A 23257-nucleotide genomic window follows, 5' to 3' on the forward strand; every position below is an offset into this window, starting at 1 on the left:
ACACTACACTGACCTCTAACCAGGACTACACTGACCTCTAACCAGGACTACACTGACCTCTAACCAGGACTACACTGATCTCTAACCAGACACTACACTGACCTCTAACCAGACACTACACTGACCTCTAACCAGGATTACACTGACCTCTAACCAGACACTACACTGACCTCTAACCAGGACTACACTGACCTCTAACCAGGACTACACTGACCTCTAACCAGACACTACACTGACCTCTAACCAGGACTACACTGACCTCTAACCAGGACTACACTGATCTCTAACCAGACACTACACTGACCTCTAACCAGGACTACACTGACCTCTAACCAGGACTACACTGACCTCTAACCAGACACTACACTGACCTCTAACCAGACACTACACTGACCTCTAACCAGACACTACACTGACCTCTAACCAGGACTACACTGACCTCTAACCAGGACTACACTGACCTCTAACCAGGACTACACTGACCTCTAACCAGGACTACACTGACCTCTAACCAGACACTACACTGACCTCTAACCAGGACTACACTGACCTCTAACCAGGACTACACTGACCTCTAACCAGACACTACACTGACCTCTAACCAGGACTACACTGACCTCTAACCAGGACTACACTGATCTCTAACCAGGACTACACTGACCTCTAACCAGGACTACACTGACCTCTAACCAGGACTACACTGACCTCTAACCAGACACTACACTGACCTCTATCCGGACACTACACTGACCTCTAACCAGGACTACACTGACCTCTAACCAGGACTACACTGACCTCTAACCAGACACTACACTGACCTCTAACCAGGACTACACTGACCTCTAACCAGACACTACACTGACCTCTATCCGGACACTACACTGACCCTGTACATATGATCTCAATTACCTCGTACTCCTGCACATTGACTCGGTACTTGTACTCCTTGTATATAACCTCAGTATTACCTCAATTACCTCGTACTCCTGCACATTGACTCGGTACTTGTACTCCTTGTATATAACCTCAGTATTACCTCAATTACCTCGTACTCCTGCACATTGACTCGGTAGTGGTACTCCTTGTATATAACCTCAGTATTTTATTGTGTTACTATTTCCTTTATTTTTTGGGGCACTTTATTTTTAGTTCTTTAATAACTGTACATTGTTGAGAAAGGGCTCGTAAGTAACCATTTCATGGTAAAATCTACACCTGTTTTACTCAGCAGATGTAGACTTTGATATGAGAGAGACAGAGAAAGAGAGAGACAGAACTAGAGCGGCGAGAGAGAGAGATGGAAAGAGAGAGAAAGGGAGAGAGAGAGTAGAGGGAGCGAGAGAGGCTTTCCCATTAAACCAAAACAAGCTCTTGATTAACAAACTGTAGACAACTAAGAACAGGAAAGTAGAAACCTCCATATAACAGTTTGTCTTTAAAAGGAGCCAGTAGAAACCCCATATAACAGTTTGTCTTTAAAAGGAGCCAGCTACCCTGAGTAAAAAGAGGAACCCTCAGGCTAACTAATTAGGATGGCATCCAAACAGAGAGAAAGGAACATTTCACAAGCACTCTACCTTTAACTGGCTGGCAATTAAGAGTTGGGCTTTTACACTGCTCTGAATAAGCTCTGAAAAACACTGGACCTGGTTTCATAGAATACTGACTCAGGAAGGGACCTGTTATCATAGACTACTGAATCAGGGAGGGACCTGTTATCATAGACTACTGACTCAGGAAGGGACCTGTTATCATAGACTACTGACTCAGGAAGGGACCTGTTATCATAGACTACTGACTCAGGAAGGGACCTGTTATCATAGACTACTGACTCAGGAAGGGACCTGTTATCATAGACTACTGACTCAGGAAGGGACCTGTTATCATAGACTACTGACTCAGGAAGGGACCTGTTATCATAGACTACTGACTCAGGGAGGGACCTGTTATCATAGACTACTGACTCAGGAAGGGACCTGTTATCATAGACTACTGACTCAGGAAGGGACCTGTTATCATAGACTACTGACTCAGGGAGGGACATGTTATCATAGACTACTGACTCAGGGAGGGATGTATAGGGTGTGTAATGTAATGGGTGTGTAATGTATAGGGTGTATAACGTACAGGCTGTGTAATGTATAGGGTGTTTAATGTACAGGGTGTGTAATGTACAGGGTGTGTAATGTACATGGTGTATAATGTACAGGGTGTGTAATGTAATGGGTGTGTAATGTACAGAGTGTATAATGTACAGGGTGTGTAATGTACAGGGTGTATAATGTAATGGGTGTGTAATGTATAGGGTGTATAACGTACAGGCTGTGTAATGTATAGGGTGTATAATGTACAGGGTGTGTAATGTACAGGGTGTGTAATGTCCAGGGTGTGTAATGTACATGGTGTATAATGTACAGGGTGTGTAATGTAATGGGTGTGTAATGTACAGAGTGTATAATGTACAGGGTGTGTAATGTACAGGGTGTATAATGTAATGGGTGTGTAATGTACAGGGTGTGTAATGTACAGGGTGTGTAATGTACACAGTGTATAATGTACAGGGTGTGTAATGTACAGGGTGTATAATGGTGTGATTGTGTAATGTACAGGGTGTGTAATGTACAGGGTGTGTAATGGTGTGATTGTGTAATGTACAGGGTGTGTAATGGTGTGATTGTGTAATGTACAGGGTGTATAATGGTGTGATTGTGTAATGTACAGGGTGTATAATGGTGTGATTGTGTAATGTACAGGGTGTATAATGGTGTGATTGTGTAATGTACAGGGTGTATAATGGTGTGATTGTGTGTTAACGAACAGCGACCACCTTCCTATTTCGTCCTGTAACAGGAATCCACCCTCAGAATATTATTGTTGTCGTCATTAACACAATTAACAGCTGATTTCATTACTGAAACTACCCAGCAATTAATGAGGCACAAAATGAGTTCTCTCTCCCAGGTATTGTAGTGTCACTGACACCTTCTTCAGAGTGGAAGGGTACCTCTGTGTGTGTGAAGTGTGTGTGTGAAGTGTGCCCATGTGTTAATTAGCAGAGCTGAACTACAAAATTAAACTATTAACGAATACAATTTGTTATTTCGCTTTTATACATGTTACACAGAAGGAAGAGACTCCCACCCTTTTCAATTCATAATTTTTTATTGTAAATGGGTCTACAAAAAATGCATACTTTCATTCTAACAATAACAAGGATGTGTAGGAGGCAGGAAAGGTGATAATACAATTTCATTAAAAACATGAAAAGACAGATAAACAAATGTGTTCAGAGAGATAATGATTTGACGTTTAATTTTAACCATCTTATTTGCCGTTGCCGTGGAGACGGCGAAGAACGCCGACAGACGCCTGTCAATCAAACTGAACATTCCAATTCCAAGAGTTCTGACAAACATTCTGACTGAGAGACAAAAACAACAACTTCCTCCCACTCAAAACGCCACCAGATAAAACCGCCCCTTCTTCCACCACACTAAACCAAGGAAAAACATTATAGAAACACAAATAACACGTTGATACTAGCAGAAAGAAAAACTACCACAGAAAGACAACACCTGACGTGGTTGGTTCAGCATTAAGATAAAGGTCTACTTTATATTCATACTGTATATATATATTTATTTCATCATTTCTGGATTTAAACAATGATTTGATGTAGATGTCTTGCATAGAAAGATCCCACTAGAAAAACCAGTTAGGGAGAGGAATGATCGACGAGCGCAATTCTTCAGAAAGATAAAAAATGAACATAAATTGAACGTAAATATCCATGTAATAAAACGATTAGACAATATAATGTATTTCATAAGTGTAAATATCCATGTAATAAAACAATTATATTGTCTAATGTATTTCATAAGTGTAAATATCCATGTAATAAAACAATTATATTGTTTAATGTATTTCATAAGTGTAAATATCCATGTAATAAAACGATTAGACAATATAATGTATTTCAATAAACACGTGCTCTGTACGAACATGTGTCCCAAGACTAGTTTTATGTCAAATCCCATCCTTAGAATACATGTTTAGGGTAATGAACTACATGTTAATAACTGGTAAATGTGATAACTCAGAGTTGATATGAACACATATAAAAGACAAAGCTTTTGATACTATTTGGTTTACAGCAGGAGCTGTGCATTGCTAATTATTAAGACATAACAAGTGTACACTGCATACTACAAATAGTACACTGCATACTACAAAGAGTACACTGCATACTACAAAGAGTACACTGCATACTACAAAGTGTACACGGCATACTACAAAGTGTACACGGCATACTACAAAGTGTACACTGCATACTACAAAGTGTACACGGCATACTACAAAGAGTACACGGCATACTACAAAGAGTACACGGCATACTACAAATAGTACACGGCATACTACAACGTGTACACTGCATACTACAACGTGTACACTGCATACTACAAATAGTACACTGCATACTACAAATAGTACACTGCATACTACAACGTGTACACTGCATACTACAACGTGTACACTGCATACTACAAATAGTACACTACATACTACAAATAGTACACTGCATACTACAAATAGTACACTGCATACTACAAATAGTACACTACATACTACACTGCATACTACAAATAGTACACTACATACTACAAATAGTACACTGCATACTACAAATAGTACACTGCATACTACAAAGTGTAAACGGCATATGACAAATCGTGCACTGCATTCTACAAACTGCATACTAAAGTGTACACTGCATATGAAAAATAGTACACTGCATATTACAAAGTGTACACCACATACTACAAAGTGTAAATGGCATATGAAAAATCGTACACGGCCTACTACAAACTGCACACTGCATACTACAAAGTGTACAAGTGCATTGGAATAACTATGCATCCTAGACAAAGAAAACAGTACTTTGGTCAATAAGTCTAAGCACAGAAGTTTTGGCAGTGGTACACGTTTAATGAGTTACGGACAGGATATTCCTTCAGCTTCCTACAACTACACACAAGCGGATTCAAAAAGCACAATTTTAATCATATTTATTGTTATACTTAAAATAAATAGGCCAACTTTCTTTATAAAAGGTTCATGGGGGATAGTCTACAAAGAGAAACAAAGCTTTTAGGACGGACTCTGTCTTTTACACCTGAATAGGCTGTCCTGTCCTGGGCTGTCCTGGGGTGTCCTGTCCTGGGCTGTCCTGTGCTGTCCTGTCCTGGGCTGGCCTGTTCTGGGCTGTCCTGTTCTGGGCTGTCCTGTCCTGGGCTGTCCTGTCCTGGGCTGTCCTGTCCTGGGCTGTCCTGTCCTGGGCGCTGTCCTGTCCTGGGCTGTCCTGTCCTGGGCTGTCCTGTTCTGGGCTGTCCTGTCCTGGGCTGTCCTGTCCTGGGCTGTCCTGGGCTGTCCTGTGCTGTCCTGTGCTGTGCTGTGCTGTCCTGTGCTGTCCTGTGCTGTCTTGTCCTGGGCTGTCCTGTGCTGTCCTGTCCTGTGCTGTCCTGTGCTGGGCAGCCCTAACGCTGCAGATATGGGGGTGGGGGGGGCAGCCAGGTGTGGAGGTGTTTGGGTGCGACTGGGTTATCTGTGTCTGGAAATAGATCTCTTACAAGGCCCTCAGTCTGGCCAGTAGAGCTTCTACATCAGAGTCTCCATTGGTGTTGCTGGGACATGGAGATTCTCTCTCTACCTCAACCTCTCTCTCCCTCCCTCTCTCCTTCTCCCGCCCTCTTCCCATCCCTCTCTCATTCTCCCTCCCTCTCTCATTCTCCCTCCCTCTCTCTATCCCCGTGTCTCGGTCCATCCCGGTGGTGGTTATGGGTTTGTGTTCTCCAGGTTCCCTACGTAGTGGACCCCTGCTCCTGGCCGTGGCAGACCCCGTAGCGTTAGTGTTAGGCGGATGTCCCTCTGTGTCATAATGAGACTCCTTGGTGGGCGCCACTCCTCTCTGTCCTCTCACAGCCACCCCCATCACCGCCGCTGTGCTCACATTGATATTCTGACGGGATCTCGACCTTGGTAAAGGTGTCTTTGTGTTTTCTGCGGGGAAAAGATAGAGGAGGAGGAGAGATGAGGAAGAGGATAAGAAGGGTAGTGAAAGAGTCAGAATGAGAGTTGTACACAAACGAATACAGGCACACACACACACACACACACACACACACACACACACACACACACACACACACACACACACACACACACACACACACACACACACACACACACACACACACACACACACACACACACACACACACACACACACACACACACACACACACACACACACAGGTTTCCACTATGATTGCAGTGGGGATAATTCATGTCAGTGATGTCTCATGCAGGTGATCCACCAGTCAGTGTGCCGGCTGGGTGATCCAACCCAACAAGCTAGGAGACAGAGAGACATTCCAGCTCCCCAGGGACCTGCCTTTAGACAGGTCTAGTGTCCTACTAGACAGGTCTAGTGTCCTACTAGACAGGTCTAGTGTCCTACTAGACAGGTCTAGTGTCCTATTAGACAGGTCTAGTGTCCTACTAGACAGGTCTAGTGTCCTATTAGACAGGTCTAGTGTCCTATTAGACAGGTCTAGTGTCCTACTAGACAGGTCTAGTGTCCTACTAGACAGGTCTAGTGTCCTACTAGACAGGTCTAGTGTCCTATTAGACAGGTCTAGTGTCCTACTAGACAGGTCTAGTGTCCTACTAGACCGGTCTAGTGTCCTACTAGACAGGTCTAGTGTCCTATTAGATAGGTCTAGTGTCCTATTAGACAGGTCTAGTGTCCTATTAGACAGGTCTAGTGTCCTACTAGATAGGTCTAGTGTCCTACTAGACTAGTCTAGTGTCCTATTAGACAGGTCTAGCGTCCTACTAGACAGGTCTAGCGTCCTACTAGACAGGTCTAGCGTCCTACTAGACAGGTCTAGCGTCCTATTAGACAGGTCTAGCGTCCTATTAGACAGGTCTAGTGTCCTATTAGATAGGTCTAGTGTCTTATTGGATAGGTCTAGTGTCCTATTAGACAGGTCTAGCGTCCTATTAGACAGGTCTAGTATCCTATTAGACAGGTCTAGCGTCCTATTAGACAGGTCTAGCGTCCTATTAGGCAGGTCTAGCGTCCTATTAGACAGGTCTAGTGTCCTATTAGACAGGTCTAGTGTCCTATTAGACAGGTCTAGTGTCTTATTGGATAGGTCTAGTGTCCTATTAGACAGGTCTAGTATCCTATTAGATAGGTCTAGTGTCCTTTTAGATAGGTCTAGTGTCCTATTAGATATGTCTAGTGTCCTATTAGACAGGTCTAGTATCCTATTAGATAGGTCTGGTGTCCTATTAGATAGGTCTAGTGTCCTATTAGATAGGTCTAGTGTCCTATTAGACAGGTCTAGTGTGCTATTAGACAGGTCTAGTGTCCTATTAGACATGTATTATAAACAGTTAGGGATCTAGTTTGGAGCGGGGGGGTCACTCAGTCATGTCAGATGGCGGTTCAAATGGTTTCTTATTCCCCACATAGTGCATTTGGATCAGCACCATATGGGCATGGGTCAAAAGTAGTGCACCACATAGGAAAAATGGTGCTATTTGGGGGACACTACGAGGCCAGTGCAGATGGAACCAAGGGGGGAGAGAGAGAGGAGGGGGAGGGGAGAGAGAGAGGAGAGAGAGAGAGGAGGGAGAGAGAGAGAGAGAGAGAGGAGAGAGAGAGGGGAGGGGAGGGGAGGAGAGGAAGAGAGAAGAGAGAAAGAGGAGGGGTAGGAGCGGAAGAGGAAGAGAGAGAGAAGAGAGAGGGGAGGAGAGAGAGAGAGACAGAGAGGGAGAGAGAGAGAGAGGAAAGAGAGGAGGGGGAGGAGAGGAAGAGAGAGAGAGGAGAGAGAGAGGAAGTCACCATTCCCCAGTCATAGCTGCTAGCCAGCCTACAGCCTCATTATTCAACTGTCCTTCTCCTCGCCCCTTCCTGTTACATCCTCCCTCATTACTGTGCTTCTCCTCACCCTTCCTGTTACAGCCTCCCTCGTTACTGTCCTTCTCCTCGCCCCTTCCTGTTACAGCCTCCCTCGTTACTGTCCTTCTCCTCGCCCCTTCCTGCTACAGCCTTCCTCGTTACTGTCTTTATCCTCGCCCCTTCCTGTTACAGCCTCCCTCGTTACTGTCCTTCTCCTCACCCTTCCTGTTACAGCCTCCCTCATTACTGTCCTTCTCCTCACCCTTCCTGTTACAGCCTCCCTCGTTACTGTCCTTCTCCTCGCCCCTTCCTGTTACAGCCTCCCTCATTACTGTCCTTCTCCTCGCCCCTTCCTGTTACAGCCTCCCTCGTTTGTCAGTGATGACACCCCTCTCCCTCCTCACTTCTCTCTGTCCAACCCACTGAACCCCCGCCCCACTGTTACAAACCACCCTCATTACTGTCCACTCTCCTGCCCTCCTACCCCCTCCACAGCCTCACCCCACCTACCCCCTCCAAAGCCTCACCCCACCTACCCCCTCCACAGCCTCACCCCTCCTACCCCCTCCACAGCCTCACCCCACCTACCCCCTCCACAGCCTCACCCTCCTACCCCCTCCACAGCCTCACCCCACCTACCCCCTCCACAGCCTCACCCCTCCTACCCCCTCCACAGCCTCACCCCTCCTACCCCCTCCACAGCCTCACCCTCCTACCCCCTCCACAGCCTCACCCCCCTCTCCTACCCCCTCCACAGTCTCACCCCCATCTCCTACCCCCTCCACAGCCTCACCCCCCTCTCCTACCCCCTCCACAGCCTCACCCCTCTCTCCTACCCCCTCCACAGCCTCACCCTCCTACCCCCTCCACAGCCTCACCCCTCCTACCCCCTCCACAGCCTCAACCCCCCTACCCCTCCACAGCCTCACCCTCCTACACCCTCCACACCCTCACCCCTCCTACCACCTCCACAGCCTCACCTCTCCTACCCCCTCCACAGCCTCACCCTCCTACCCCCTCCACACCCTCACCCCTCCTACCCCCTCCACACCCTCACCCCTCCTCTCACCTCCACAGCCTCACCCCTCCTACCCCCTCCACAGCCTCACCCATCCTCTCCTATCGCCTCCACAGCCTCACCCCCCTCTCCTACCCCCTCCACAGCCTCACCCCTCCTACCCCCTCCACAGCCTCAACCCTCCGCAGCCTCACCCTTCTACCCCCTCCGCATCCTCACCCCTCCGCAGCTTCACCTCTCCTACCCCCTCCACAGTCTCACCCTTCCTACCCCCTCCACAGCCTCACCCTCCTACCCCCTCCACAGCCTCAACCCCCCTACCCCTCCACAGCCTCACCCCTCCTACCCCCTCCACAGCCTCACCCCTCCACAGTCTCAATCCCCTACCCCTCCACAGCCTCACCCCTCCTACCCCCTCCACACCCTCACACCACCTCCACAGCCTCACCCCTCCTACCCCCTCCACAGCCTCACCCTCCTACCCCCTCCACAGCCTCACCCTCCTACCCCCTCCACAGCCTCACCCCCCTCTCCTACCCCCTCCACAGCCTCACCGCCCTCTCCTACCCCCTCCACAGCCTCACCCCTCCTACCCCCTCCACAGCCTCACCCTTCCTACCCCCTCCACAGCCTCACCCTCCTACCCCCTCCACAGCCTCACCCTTCTACCCCCTCCACAGCCTCACCCCTCCTACCCCCTCCAGTCTCACCCCTCCTACCCCCTCCACAGCCTCACCCCTCCTACCCCTCCACAGCCTCACCCCTCCTACCCCTCCACAGCCTCACCCCTCCTACCCCCTCCACAGCCTCACCCCTCCTACCCCCTCCACAGCCTCACCCCTCTACTACCGTAGAGTTCCAGAGTTCCGATGTAAAAAGTAGTGCACTATATAGGGAATAGGGTCTAAAGTAGTGCACTGTATAGGGAATAGGGTCTAAAGTAGAGCACTATATAGGGAATAGGGTGCCATAGGGCCCTGGTCTAAAGTAGTGCAGTATATAGGGAATAGGGTCTAAAGTAGTGCACTACATAGGGAATAGGGTTCCATATGGGAAGCAGCAGTGTGTCCACGGTTCACAGCGTCTCCTAGGGAAACGGGCTGAACCGGGTCTCTGTCTGAATAAACACTGAAACACAGTGTTCTGCAGTAGCTTCAAATGAACCAGCCCGAGTTCTGCACTTCACCGGGGTCTGTCTGACTGGTGATTGGTTGGCCTAGCCCTCTTAGAAACCCAGGGAGGACGGACAGACAGCAAGGTCCTGTTGGCTGTTATTATAGTTAATTATACTGAGAGAGAGAGAGAGAGAGAGAGAGAGAGAGAGAGAGAGAGAGAGAGAGAGAGAGAGAGAGAGGCTGGTGTCTCAATACGAGGACACGTCCTGTCTACATACGAGGACACGTCTCGTCTCAATACGAGGACACGTCCTGTCTACATACGAGGACACGTCTCGTCTCAATACGAGGACACATCCTGTCTACATACGAGGACACGTCTCGTCTCAATACGAGGACACGTCCTGTCTACATACGAGGACACGTCTCGTCTCAATACGAGGACACATCCTGTCTACATACGAGAACACGTCTTGCCTATCAATTACTTATTCTCAACAGGTTTGATTATTTTAGGCTGTTGACCAATAGAAAGTGTTCTCTGGGTCACGTTCTGCCACTGTTTCAGCTTCCTGATAGGTGGAGAGAGGAGAGGAGGTAGTTTAGATTGGACCTGGGCTGGAGAACCCACTGAGACATCAGTCAGAGACTTCACTACAGCTCTGAGCTGAGGCCAGAGGGTTCATTTCAGTTGGACTGGGATGACTAACCACAACTTCACAGTCATTTCAGATTTCACAGCCTGAATAGTGAAGAGATGTGGAGAGAGGGAGAGCAGGGCGAGAGAGAGGGAGAGCAGGGCGAGAGAGAGGGAGAGCAGAGCGAGAGAGTCGGAGAGCAGGGCGAGAGAGAGGGATAGATAGCAGGGCGAGAGAGAGGGAGAGCAGGGTGAGAGATAAAAGAGAGTAGAGAAAGAGGCAGAGATAGAGAGGGAGAAAGACAGGAAAGAGAGAGGAGAGATATGAGAGAGCGAGAGAGAGAGCGACAGAGGCAGAGACGGGTAGACAGAGACAGGAGCGAGAGAGACAGGAGAGAAAGAGAGAGACAGGAGAGACGGGAGAGAGGCAGACCGAGCGAGACAGACAAAGAGAAAGAGACAGACAGACAAAGAGAGACAGACAAAGAGAGAGAGACAGAGAGACAAAGAGAGAGACAGAGACAGGAGCGAGAGACCAGAAAGAGATTAAAGACTACCAGAACCCACTGGATTCTCCAATTACATTGAATGAACTACAGGACAAAATACAAACCCTCCAACCCAAATGGCCTGTGGGGTTGAAGGTATCCTCAATGAAATTATAAAATATACAGACCAATTGCCTAAACTTTAAACTCTTTAACATCATCCTCAGTTCTGGAAAATTCTCCAATATTTGGAACTAAGGACTGACCACATGAATCCACAAAAGTGGAGACAAATTTGTCCCCATTAACTACCATGGGATATGTGTCAACAGCAACCTTGGGAAAATCCTCTGCATTATCATTAACAGCAGACTCGTACATTTCCTCAGTGAAAACAATGTACTGAGCAAATATCATATTGGCTTTTTACCAAATTACCGTACGACAGACCACGTATTCACCCTGCACACCCTAATTGACAAACAAGCAAACCAAAACAAAGGCAAAGTCTTCTCATGCTTTGTTGATTTCAAAAAAGCTTTTGACTCAATTTGGCACGAGGGTCTGCTATAGAAATTGATGGAAAGTGGTGTTGGGGGGAAAAACATACGGCATTATAAAATCCATGTACACAAACAACAAGTGTGCGGTTAAAATTGGCAAAAAAACACATTTCTTTCCACATGGCCGAGGGCACTAGAACAGTCGGCAGCACCTGGTCTCACACTACTAGAATTTGAAGTCAAATGTTTACTGTTTGCTGATGATCTGGTGCTTCTGGCCCCAACCAAGGAGGGCCTACAGCAGCACCTAGATCTTCTGCACAGATTCTGCCAGACCTGGACCCTGACAGTACATCTCAGTAAGACAAAAATAATGGTGTTACAAAAAAGGTCCAGTTGCCAGGACCACAAATACAAATTCCATCTAATTGCCCTAAAGCACACAAAAAACAATACATATCTCGGCCTAAACATCAACGACACGGGTAACTTCCACAAAGCTGTGAACAAAGGGAAGCACAGCCACGAGCTGCCCAGTGACACGAGCCTGCCAGACGAGCTAAATAACTCCTATGCTTGCTTTGAGGCAAGTAACACTGAAACATGCATGAGAGCATCAGTTGTTCCGGACGACTGTGTGATCACGCTCTCCGTAGCCGATGTGAGTAAGACCTTTAAACATCCAAAAAACCGCAGAACCAGACAGATTACCAGGACGTGTACTCCGAGCATGCGCTGAGCACCTAGTAAGTGTCTTCACTGACATTTTCAACCTATCCCTGTCTGAGTCTGTAATACCAACATGTTTTAAGCAGACCACCATAGTGCCTGTGCCCAAGAACACTAAGGTAACCTGCCTAAATGACTACAGACCCGTAGCACTCACATCTGTAGTCATGAAGTGCTTTGAAAGGCTGGTCATGGCTAACATCAACCTCATTATCCCAGAAACCCTAGACCCACTCCAATTTGCATACCGCCCCAACAGATTCACAAATGATGCAATCTCTATTGCACTCCACACTGCCCTTTCCCACCTGGATGCAGAATTCTGCAAAAATATCCTCTGTGTACAACGTAAAACACCAAATAATGCATGCAGAGCAGAATTAGGATGATTCCCGCTAATTATCAAAATCCAGATTCCCGCTAATTATCAAAAGCCATCACCTACAGAGAGATGAACCTGGAGAAGAGTCCCCTAAGCAAGTTGGTCCTAGGGCTTTGTTCACAAACACAAACACCCCACAGAGCCCCAGGACAGAAAGAAGGATGGAGAGAGGCTAGGGATGGATGAAGAGAAGGATAGAGAAAGATAGAGCGAGGGAGGGATGGATGGATGGATGGATATGGGAATAGAGAGGTGTGTCTGTGTCTGTGTGAGAGAGAGCAGGGTGTAAAATGAACACCCGCCACTTGCCAAATGAGGGTAGATTTTGGCGGGTAAGATGTCTATTCCACCAGCCACGCATTTGTGAATAAAAAATAAATCAATTATGATCACATTTATAGCTAAAATAATTCTGCAGAAGCGGTTTCCATAGTATTTCTGCAGTTTTGTTTGATAGCTACGAATCTATAATGGATCCCACCTAGTGATGCAACACTGCCTGGCTGGGGGCGTGAAGACGACCTCACAGCCATAAAGTCAGTCTAATTTACTTGAAACTACATTCTACCGAAGTGAGATTTGTGCTTGTGTTTCTTGGCTATTTACATTGTTTTGTTCAAAAGCTGTTTTTCAAATGTTTGAGTTTCAACTGAGAAGACAGCGAGGGGGGACAACGAGTCAGACTCTCAACACCACAAAACAAGACTCCAGTCGCGTTACCACGGTAACCTCCAGCCCTTAAAGAGGCAGCTGCACATTTTTCTGAATCTGTGATATTTTGGTTTAAAAGACTTCAAATTAAAATGAAACAATCTAACAGGATTCTTACTAGTTACACATGTTTTGTTTTAAAAAATGACAAAGTATGATCATCTGCTTTTTATGTGTTTAGTTGGTGTCATTTGAAAAATATATATAATTATTATTATTTATTTTTTTTACCCCTTTTTCTCCCCAATTTCGTGGTTTCCAATTGGTAGTTACAGTCTTGTCTCATCGCTGCAACTCCCGTACGGACTTGGGAGGGGCGAAGGTCAAGAGCCATGCGTCTTCTGAAACACGATCCTGCCAAGCCGCACTGCTTCCTGACACAATGCTTCGCTTAACCCGGAAGCCAGCCACACCAACGTGTCGGAGGAAACACCGTACACCTGGTGACCTGGTCAGCGTGCACTGTGCCCGGCCCGCCACAGGAGTCGCTAGAGTGCGATGGGACAAGGACATCCCAGCCGGGCCAAACCCTCCCCTACCCTGGACAACGCTGGGCCAATTGTGCTCCACCTCATGGGTCTCCCGGTCGCGGCCCGGCTGCGACACAGCCCGGGATCGAACCCGGATCTGTAGTGATGCCTCTAGCACTGCGATGCAGTGTCTTAGACCATTGGCCACTAAGGAGGCCCTATGATGGTGTCATTTTATCCCAAAATAATATTTGGTCTGGTAAAAAATCTGAGTGGCTGGTCAATTATTTTAATCTACCTGACACAGTGACTGTCTGTCTGTCTGTCTGTCTGTCTGTCTGTCTGTCTGTCTGTCTGTCTGTCTGTCTGTCTGTCTGTGTCTGTCTCTGTGCCTGTCTGTCTCTCTGTCTATCTCTCTGTCTGTCTGTCTGTCTGTCTGTCTGTCTGTCTGTCTGTCTGTCTGTCTGTCTGTCTGTCTGTCTGTCTGTCTGTCTCTGTCTGTGTCTGTCTGTCTCTGTGCCTGTCTGTCTCTCTCTCTCTCTCTCTGTCTATCTCTCTGTCTGTCTGTCTGTCTGTCTGTCTGTCTGTCTGTCTGTCTGTCTGTCTGTCTGTCTGTCTGTCTGTCTGTCTGTCTGTCTGTCTGTCTGTCTCTCTGTCTGTCTCTCTGTCTGTCTCTCTGTGTCTGTCTGTCTCTCTGTGTCTGTCTGTCTCTCTGTGTCTGTCTGTCTCTGTGTCCATCTCTGTCTCTGTGTCTATCTCTGTCTCTGTGTCTATCTCTGTCTCTGTGTCTGTCTGTCTCTGTCTCTATCTCTGTCTCTATCTCTGTCTCTATCTCTGTGTCTCTGTCTATCTGTGTCTATCTCTGTCTATCTCTGTGTCTATCTCTGTCTATCTCTGTCTATCTCTGTGTCTATCTCTGTCTATCTCTGTGTCTATCTCTGTCTATCTCTGTGTCTATCTCTGTCTATCTCTGTGTCTATCTCTGTCTATCTCTGTGTCTATCTCTGTCTATCTCTGTGTCTATGTCTGTCTATCTCTGTGTCTATCTCTGTCTATCTCTGTGTCTATCTCTGTCTATCTCTGTGTCTATCTCTGTCTATCTCTGTGTCTATCTCTGTCTATCTCTGTGTCTATGTCTGTCTATCTCTGTGTCTATCTCTGTCTATCTCTGTGTCTATCTCTGTCTATCTCTGTCTATCTCTGTGTCCATCTCTGTCTCTGTGTCCATCTCTGTCTCTGTGTCTATCTCTGTCTCTGTGTCGATCTCTGTCTCTGTGTCTATCTCTGTCTCTGTGTCTGTCTGTCTCTGTCTGTCTCTGTGTCTGTCTGTCTCTGTGTCTGTCTGTGTCTGTCCGTCTCTGTGTCTGTCTGTCTCTGTGTCTGTCTGTCTCTGTGTCTGTCTGTCTGTCTCTGTGTCTGTCTGTCTCTGTGTCTCTCTGTGTGTGACAGTGAGGTGGAGTTTTATAATCAGAACCAGTTACAAAGAACAACACTTGGTGAGTGTTAATCCCTGTGAATTCAACGCCTCTGAAAAATTAATTACAAATTAAAATGGCTTAATGCTTACTGCAACCCTGGTAGGGGAGCAAATGACACCAAATGATTGTTTGTTTAAGGGCCACGGAGACACAGAGATAAAACCCCATCCAGTTCACTTTTTAAATGTCTCAGAGATAAACACATCTACGAAGCTGTACAGAGAGATAATAAACCTGATCTGAATCCATTCTAGGACACCAACATGGTAACACTTTAACTAGAAGGTTTCTTACAACAGATAAATACGATGTTTTCAACTGAATCTGGCTTCAATCTTAAAGGACTTGAACTGGTGGTCTCATTTGAAGGAAGGAAGGAAGGAAGGAAGGAGAGAGAGAGGGGGGGAGAGAGAGAGTGAGGGGTAGGGAGAGAGAGAGAGAGTGAGGGGGAGGGAGAGAGAGAGAGTGAGGGGGAGGGAGAGAGAGAGGGGGGAGAGAGGGAGGGAGGGAAGAGAGTGACAGAAGAGACAGAAGAGAGAGATAATGTGTAATACCACTCCTGTGTAGGGTGGACCCTGCGCCCCAGAGAGTGATCCAGTGTTGTGTGCTGCACTGAGTCCTGCTCTGGTCTGTCTCTCTCATCTCTCCTCCCTGGTCGTGCTGCTGCTCCAGTTTCAACTGTTCTGCCTGCGGCTATGGAACCCTGACCTGTTCACTGGACGTGCTACCTGTCCCAGACCTGCTGTTTACGACCCTCTCTCTCTCTCTCCCTTCCTCCCTCTCTCTCTCCCTTCCTCCCTCCCTCTCTGTCTCTCGAACTTGCTGTTTTCGACTCTCTCTCTCTCCCTTCCTTCCTCTCTCTCTCTCGAACCTGCTGTTTTCGACCCTCTCTCTCTCCCTTCCTCCCTCTCTCTCTCGAACCTGCTGTTTTTTACCCTCTCTCTCTCCCTTCCTCTCTCCCTACAGAACCTGCTGTTTTCTACCCTCTCTCTCTCCCTTCCTCTCTCTCTCTACCGAACATGCTGTCTCGACCTCTGAATGCTGTCTCGACTTCTTAATGATCAGCTGTGAAAAGCCAACTGACATTTACTCCTGAGGTGCTGACCTGTTGCACCCTCGACAACCACTGTGATTATTATTATTTGACCCTGCTGTTCATCTATGAACATTTGAACATCTTGGCCATGTTCTGTTATAATCTCCACCCAGCACAGCCAGAAGAGGACTGGTCACCCCTCATAGCCTGGTTCCTCTCTACCCAGCACAGCCAGAAGAGGACTGGTCACCCCTCATAGCCTGGTTCCTCTCTACCCGGCACAGCCAGAAGAGGACTGGCCACCCCTCATAGCCTGGTTCCTCTCTACCCGGCACAGCCAGAAGAGGACTGGTCACCCCTCATAGCCTGGTTCCTCTCTACCCGGCACAGCCAGAAGAGGACTGGCCACCCCTCATAGCCTGGTTCCTCTCTACCCGGCACAGCCAGAAGAGGACTGGCCACCCCTCATAGCCTGGTTCCTCTCTACCCGGCACAGCCAGAAGAGGACTGGCCACCCCTCATAGCCTGGTTGCTCTCTACCCGGCACAGCCAGAAGAGGACTGGTCACCCCTCATAGCCTGGTTCCTCTCTACCCGGCACAGCCAGAAGAGGACTGGTCACCCCTCATAGCCTGGTTCCTCTCTACCCGGCACAGCCAGAAGAGGACTGGCCACCCCTCATAACCTGGTTGCTCTCTACCCGGCACAGCCAGAAGAGGACTGGCCACCCCTCATAACCTGGTTCCTCTCTACCCGGCACAGCCAGAAGAGGACTGGTCACCCCTCATAGCCTGGTTCCTCTCTAGGTTTCTTCCTAGGTTCTGGCCTTTCTAGGGAGTTTTTCCAAGCCACCGTGCTTCTACACCTGCATTGTACCCTATAAACTAACACCTTATAAACTAACACCTTATAAACTAACACCCTGTAAACTAACACCCTATAAACTAACACCTTATAAACTAACACCTTATAAACTAACACCCTGTAAACTAACACCCTATAAACTAACAACCTATAAACTAACACCCTATAAACTAACACCCTATAAACTAACACCCTGTAAACTAACACCCTATAAACTAATACCCTATAAACTAACACCCTATAAACTAACACCCTATAAACTAACACCCTGTAAACTAACACCCTATAAACTAACACCCTATAAACTAACACCCTGTAAACTAACACCCTATAAACTAACACCCTGCTAAACTCTCAAATGTAACTGATTAGAATGAGAAGATAAGGAGGAGTTAATCAGGTGGCATCTGACTGCTTCATCTACGCTCTCTCCTCTCCCTCTCCCCTCCCTCCTCTCCCTCTTCCTCCCTCTCGCCTCTCCCTCCCTCCCTCTCCTCTCTCCCCCTCTCTCCCTCCTCTCCTCTCCTCTCCCTCTCTCCCTCCCTCCCTCCCTCCCTTGTTCACCTCTTTCCTGATTCAGTCGTCACACACACTCTCTCCTTCCCCTCCCTCTCTCTCTCCCCCTCCTTCACTCTCTCTCCATCACAGCCGTCCTCTCCCTATCTCCCTGTCTCAGCTGCAGTCCATCATTAGACAGATCAGAGGACATATCCAGTGACAGCCCTGAACATAGTCTAGCCTCAGAGCCTAGCTGTCCTCACACACAGACCCTAAGTGTGGTGGGTATGCATCAAGGTAGACGTGTGTGTGTGTGTGTGTGTGTGTGGGCTTGGAGCCTTATTGTTGAATTAAGTAGTTTTTTTATTTTGGTTTTATTTAGGTTGTTGTTGGAGAGACACGGAGAGACAAGGAGAGAGACAAGGTGAGACAAGGAGAAACAGGGAGAGAGACGAGGAGAGACAAGGAGATATGGCCAGTTAATTAATATTTATTGTCCACTGGTTCACTACCATCAGGCTGTCTGTCTGTATCCAACCACTGATCCCTGATCTCCACCAGTCTCTCCACTCTCTCTGCTGTCGCTCTACTGAAACACACACACACACACACACACACACACACACACACACACACACACACACACACACACACACACACACACACACACACACACACACACACACACACACACACACACACACACACACACACACACACACACACACACACACACACACACACACACGCACACACACACACACACACACACACAGTGTCTGCCAGCCAGTTCATAAGCTCTGTCACAAACAGTCCTCTCTGTTACTTTCCCATCCCAGTCATGGAGGATAATGTCCTGACTGATGAGGTCCAGTCTAACAGCTAGACAGGAGGTTTAGTTACAGTCTAACAGGAGGTTTAGTTACAGTCTAACAGGAGGTTTAGTTACAGTCTAACAGGAGGTTTAGTTACAGTCTAACAGGAGGTTTAGTTACAGTCTAACAGGAGGTTTAGTTACAGTCTAACAGGAGGTTTAGTTACAGTCTAACAGGAGGTTTAGTTACAGTCTAACAGGAGGTTTAGTTACAGTCTAACAGGATATTTAGTTACAGTCTAACAGGAGGTTTAGTTACAGTCTAACAGGAGGTTTAGTTACAGTCTAACAGGTAGACAGGAGGTTTAGTTACAGTCTAACAGGAGGTTTAGTTACAGTCTAACAGGTAGACAGGAGGTTTAGTTACAGTCTAACAGGAGGTTTAGTTACAGTCTAACAGGTAGACAGGAGGTTTAGTTACAGTCTAACAGGTAGACAGGATGTTTAGTTACAGTCTAACAGGAGGTTTAGTTATAGTCTAACAGGAGGTTTAGTTACAGTCTAACTGGTAGACAGGAGGTTTAGTTACAGTCTAACAGGTAGACAGGAGGTTTAGTTACAGTCTAACAGGAGGTTTAGTTACAGTCTAACAGGTAGACAGGAGGTTTAGTTACAGTCTAACAGGTAGACAGGAGGTTTAGTTACAGTCTAACAGGAGGTTTTGTTACAGTCTAACAGGTAGACAGGAGGTTTAGTTACAGTCTAACAGGAGGATTAGTTACAGTCTAACTGGTAGACAGGAGGTTTAGTTACAGTCTAACAGGAGGTTTAGTTACAGTCTAACAGGAGGTTTAGTTACAGCCTAACAGGTAGACAGGAGGTTTAGTTACAGTCTAACAGGAGGTTTAGTTACAGTCTAACAGGAGGTTTAGTTATAGTCTAACAGGAGGTTTAGTTACAGTCTAACTGGTAGACAGGAGGTTTAGTTACAGTCTAACAGGAGGTTCAGTTTCAGTCTAACAGGAGGTTTAGTTACAGTCTAACAGGTAGACAGGAGGTTTAGTTACAGTCTAACAGGAGGTTTAGTTACAGTCTAACAGGAGGTTTAGTTACAGTCTAACAGGTAGACAGGAGGTTTAGTTACAGTCTAACAGGAGGTTTAGTTACAGTCTAACAGGAGGTTTAGTTACAGTCTAACAGGTAGACAGGAGGTTTAGTTACAGTCTAACAGGAGGTTTAGTTACAGTCTAACAGGAGGTATAGTTACAGTCTAACAGGTAGACATGAGGTTTAGTTACAGTCTAACAGGAGGTTTAGTTACAGTCTAACAGGTAGACAGGAGGTTTAGTTACAGTCTAACAGGTAGACAGGAGGTTTAGTTACAGTCTAACAGGTAGACAGGAGGTTTAGTTACAGTCTAACTGGAGGTTTAGTTACAGTCTAACAGGAGGGTTTAGTTACAGTCTAACTGGAGGTTTAGTTACAGTCTAACAGGAGGTTTTGTTACAGTCTAACTGGTTTACAGGAGGTTTAGCTCCAGCTAGAGTCTACAGTTACAAGTTAAACAGTCATCTCTGTTTGAGCTCTGCGTTGACTGAAGCAACACTGTTATGAAGTGGAAGTGTGTAAACACTCATTAGAATCTACAGGAACCCCGTCCTGTGATACAAACAGCGTTTAACAACAGTTGAATATAACATCTCGTCTTTAACATCTTGGCGGCAGCAACAATAACAACAACAACACAGTGACCGCTAAGGCAATCTGGAATGTTTTGATTACACACTTCCTGTTTCAATGTTAAACAGAGATTCAACTAGTCTTCTGTTTCAACTTTCTATTGAAGTTTTCTTCATCCGTTTTGCCCCCCCCCCCCCAAAAAACCTGGTGACAGCTAGCTAGCAGTCCTGGGTTCAAATACTATATATATATATTTTTTAAACGTTAAAATACTTGCAGCGTTTGCTTTAGCCTGCCTGGAGTGCATAACGGGCAGGGTTTTCACCTTTTACACTATTCGATTGGTTTCCTTTAGCCAGGCAAGCTCAATCAACCACAGACTAAGTATGTTACGTGATTTCAAATAGTATTTGAACCCAGGTCTAGTACGGCGCGAGCCTGTAACCTTCCTTCAGTCACAACGGTTTGTATTTAACACGGAGGGAGACAGCTAGGCAGCGTCCGCATCCCAAACGGCACCCTATTCCCTAAGTAGTGCACTACTTTTGACCAGGGCCCCATAGGGCCCACAGCTCTCAACATCCACTTCTCAGAGACGTACTTATGAATTCTAAACAGCCTCAAGTCTTGCTCTATATTTTATACAAGTTGAATATTTTAAAAGATCAACCCACTCAACAGCCAATAAAAGCATTTCTTACTGGGACCGTCTGTCCTAAAAATATCATCTCATATGTCCTATCACATTACAGACGGATTCATCACCTTCCATCACGCCCTTTCTCTTACTGACAACTTCACTCTGGTAAACAGGCCGTCCCCATCAACACAGCTTCCTCCATCCCTCTCTCTTTATCTCTCCCTTCCTCCGCTCCCCATCCCTCCCTCCGCTCCATCCCCCTCTCTCTTATCTCTCCCTCCCTCCATATCTCTCCCACCCTCCGCTCCTCAGCCCTCTCTCCCTCCATCTCTCCCTCCATCTCTCCCTCCCTCCGCTCCTCAGCCCTCTCTCCCTCCCTCCCTCCCTCCGCTCCTCAGCCGTCTCTCTCTCCATCTCTCTCTCCCTCCCTCCCTCCCTCCCTCCCTCCCTCCGCTCCTCAGCCCTCTCTACCTCCATCCCCCTCTCTCCCTCCATCCCCCCTCTCTCCCTCTCTCTTTATCTCTCCCTCCATCCCCCTCTCTCCCTCCATCCCATCTCTCTCCCTCCATCCCCCCTCTCTCCCTCCATCTCCCCCTCTCTCCCTCCATCCCCCCTCTCTCCCTCCATCCCCCTCTCTCCCTCCATCCCCCTCTCTCCCTCCATCCCAGTCTCTGGGGAGAGTTAAGTTCCCTCCCATCTGCACAGCAATATCAAAGAACAGAACAGCAGTGGCAGCATAGCGTCTCTATAGTGATATGTTAACCAGAGGAGTGTATTGTCTCTATAGTGATATGTTAACCAGAGGAGTGTATTGTCTCTATAGTGATATGTTAACCAGAGTGTATGTCTCTATAGTGATATGTTTACCAGAGTGTATTGTCTCTATAGTGATATGTTGACCAGAGGAGTGTATTGTCTCTATAGTAATATGTTAACCAGAGTGTATTGTCTCTATAGTGATATGTTAACCAGAGGAGTGTATTGTCTCTATAGTGATATGTTAACAAGAGTGTATTGTCTCTATAGTGATATGTTGACCAGAGGAGTGTATTGTCTCTATAGTGATATGTTAACCAGAGGACTGTATTGTCTCTATAGTGATATGTTAACCAGAGTGTATTGTCTCTATAGTGATATGTTAACCAGAGTGTATTGTCTCTATAGTGATATGTTAACCAGAGTGTATTGTCTCTATAGTGATACGTTAACCAGAGTGTATTGTCTCTATAGTGATATGTTAACCAGAGGAGTGTATTGTCTCTATAGTGATATGTTGACCAGAGGAGTGTATTGTCTCTATAGTGATATGTTAACCAGAGGAGTGTATTGTCTCTATAGTGATATGTTAACCAGAGGAGTGTATTGTCTCTATAGTGATATGTTAACCAGAGTGTATTGTCTCTATAGTGATATGTTTACCAGAGTGTATTGTCTCTATAGTGATATGTTGACCAGAGGAGTGTATTGTCTCTATAGTGATATGTTAACCAGAGTGTATTGTCTCTATAGTGATATGTTAACCAGAGTGTATTGTCTCTATAGTGATACGTTAACCAGAGTGTATTGTCTCTATAGTGATATGTTGACCAGAGGAGTGTATTGTCTCTATAGTGATATGTTAACCAGAGTGAATTGTCTCTATAGTGATATGTTAACAGAAGTGTATTGTCTCTATAGTGATATGTTAACCAGAGGAGTGTATTGTCTCTATAGTGATATGTTAACCAGAGTGTATTGTCTCTATAGTGATATGTTAACCAGAGTGTACTGTCTCTATAGTGATATGTTAACCAGATTGTATTGTCTCTATAGTGATATGTTGACCAGAGGAGTGTATTGTCTCTATAGTGATATGTTAACCAGAGTGTATTGTCTCTATAGTGATATGTTAACCAGAGGAGTGTATTGTCTCTATAGTGATATGTTAACCAGAGGAGTGTATTGTCTCTATAGTGATATGTTAACCAGAGTGTATTGTCTCTATAGTGATATGTTTACCAGAGTGTATTGTCTCTATAGTGATATGTTGACCAGAGGAGTGTATTGTCTCTATAGTGATATGTTAACCAGAGTGTATTGTCTCTATAGTGATATGTTAACCAGAGTGTATTGTCTCTATAGTGATACGTTAACCAGAGTGTATTGTCTCTATAGTGATATGTTGACCAGAGGAGTGTATTGTATCTATAGTGATATGTTAACCAGAGTGAATTGTCTCTATAGTGA

At 46.5% G+C, this 23257-nt stretch overlaps 1 protein-coding gene across 1 annotated transcript in view; it reads right to left on the reverse strand.

Annotated features, from left to right (window-relative positions):
• Positions 1-3143: 3143 nt before the first annotated feature.
• LOC106591129 (protein diaphanous homolog 3) overlaps positions 3144-23257 on the reverse strand; it is a 667062-nt gene continuing 646948 nt past the window's right edge. The window contains exon 30 of the mRNA XM_082963749.1: positions 3144-6057. Coding sequence (XP_082819875.1) covers positions 5624-6057 — 434 coding nt within the window. The 3' untranslated portion in view covers positions 3144-5623. The remainder of the gene's footprint in view (positions 6058-23257) is intronic.

The sequence above is a fragment of the Salmo salar genome, chromosome 17 (assembly GCF_965601325.2).
Source record: "Salmo salar chromosome 17, fSalSal1, whole genome shotgun sequence".
NCBI classification, from domain to species: Eukaryota; Metazoa; Chordata; class Actinopteri; order Salmoniformes; family Salmonidae; genus Salmo; species Salmo salar.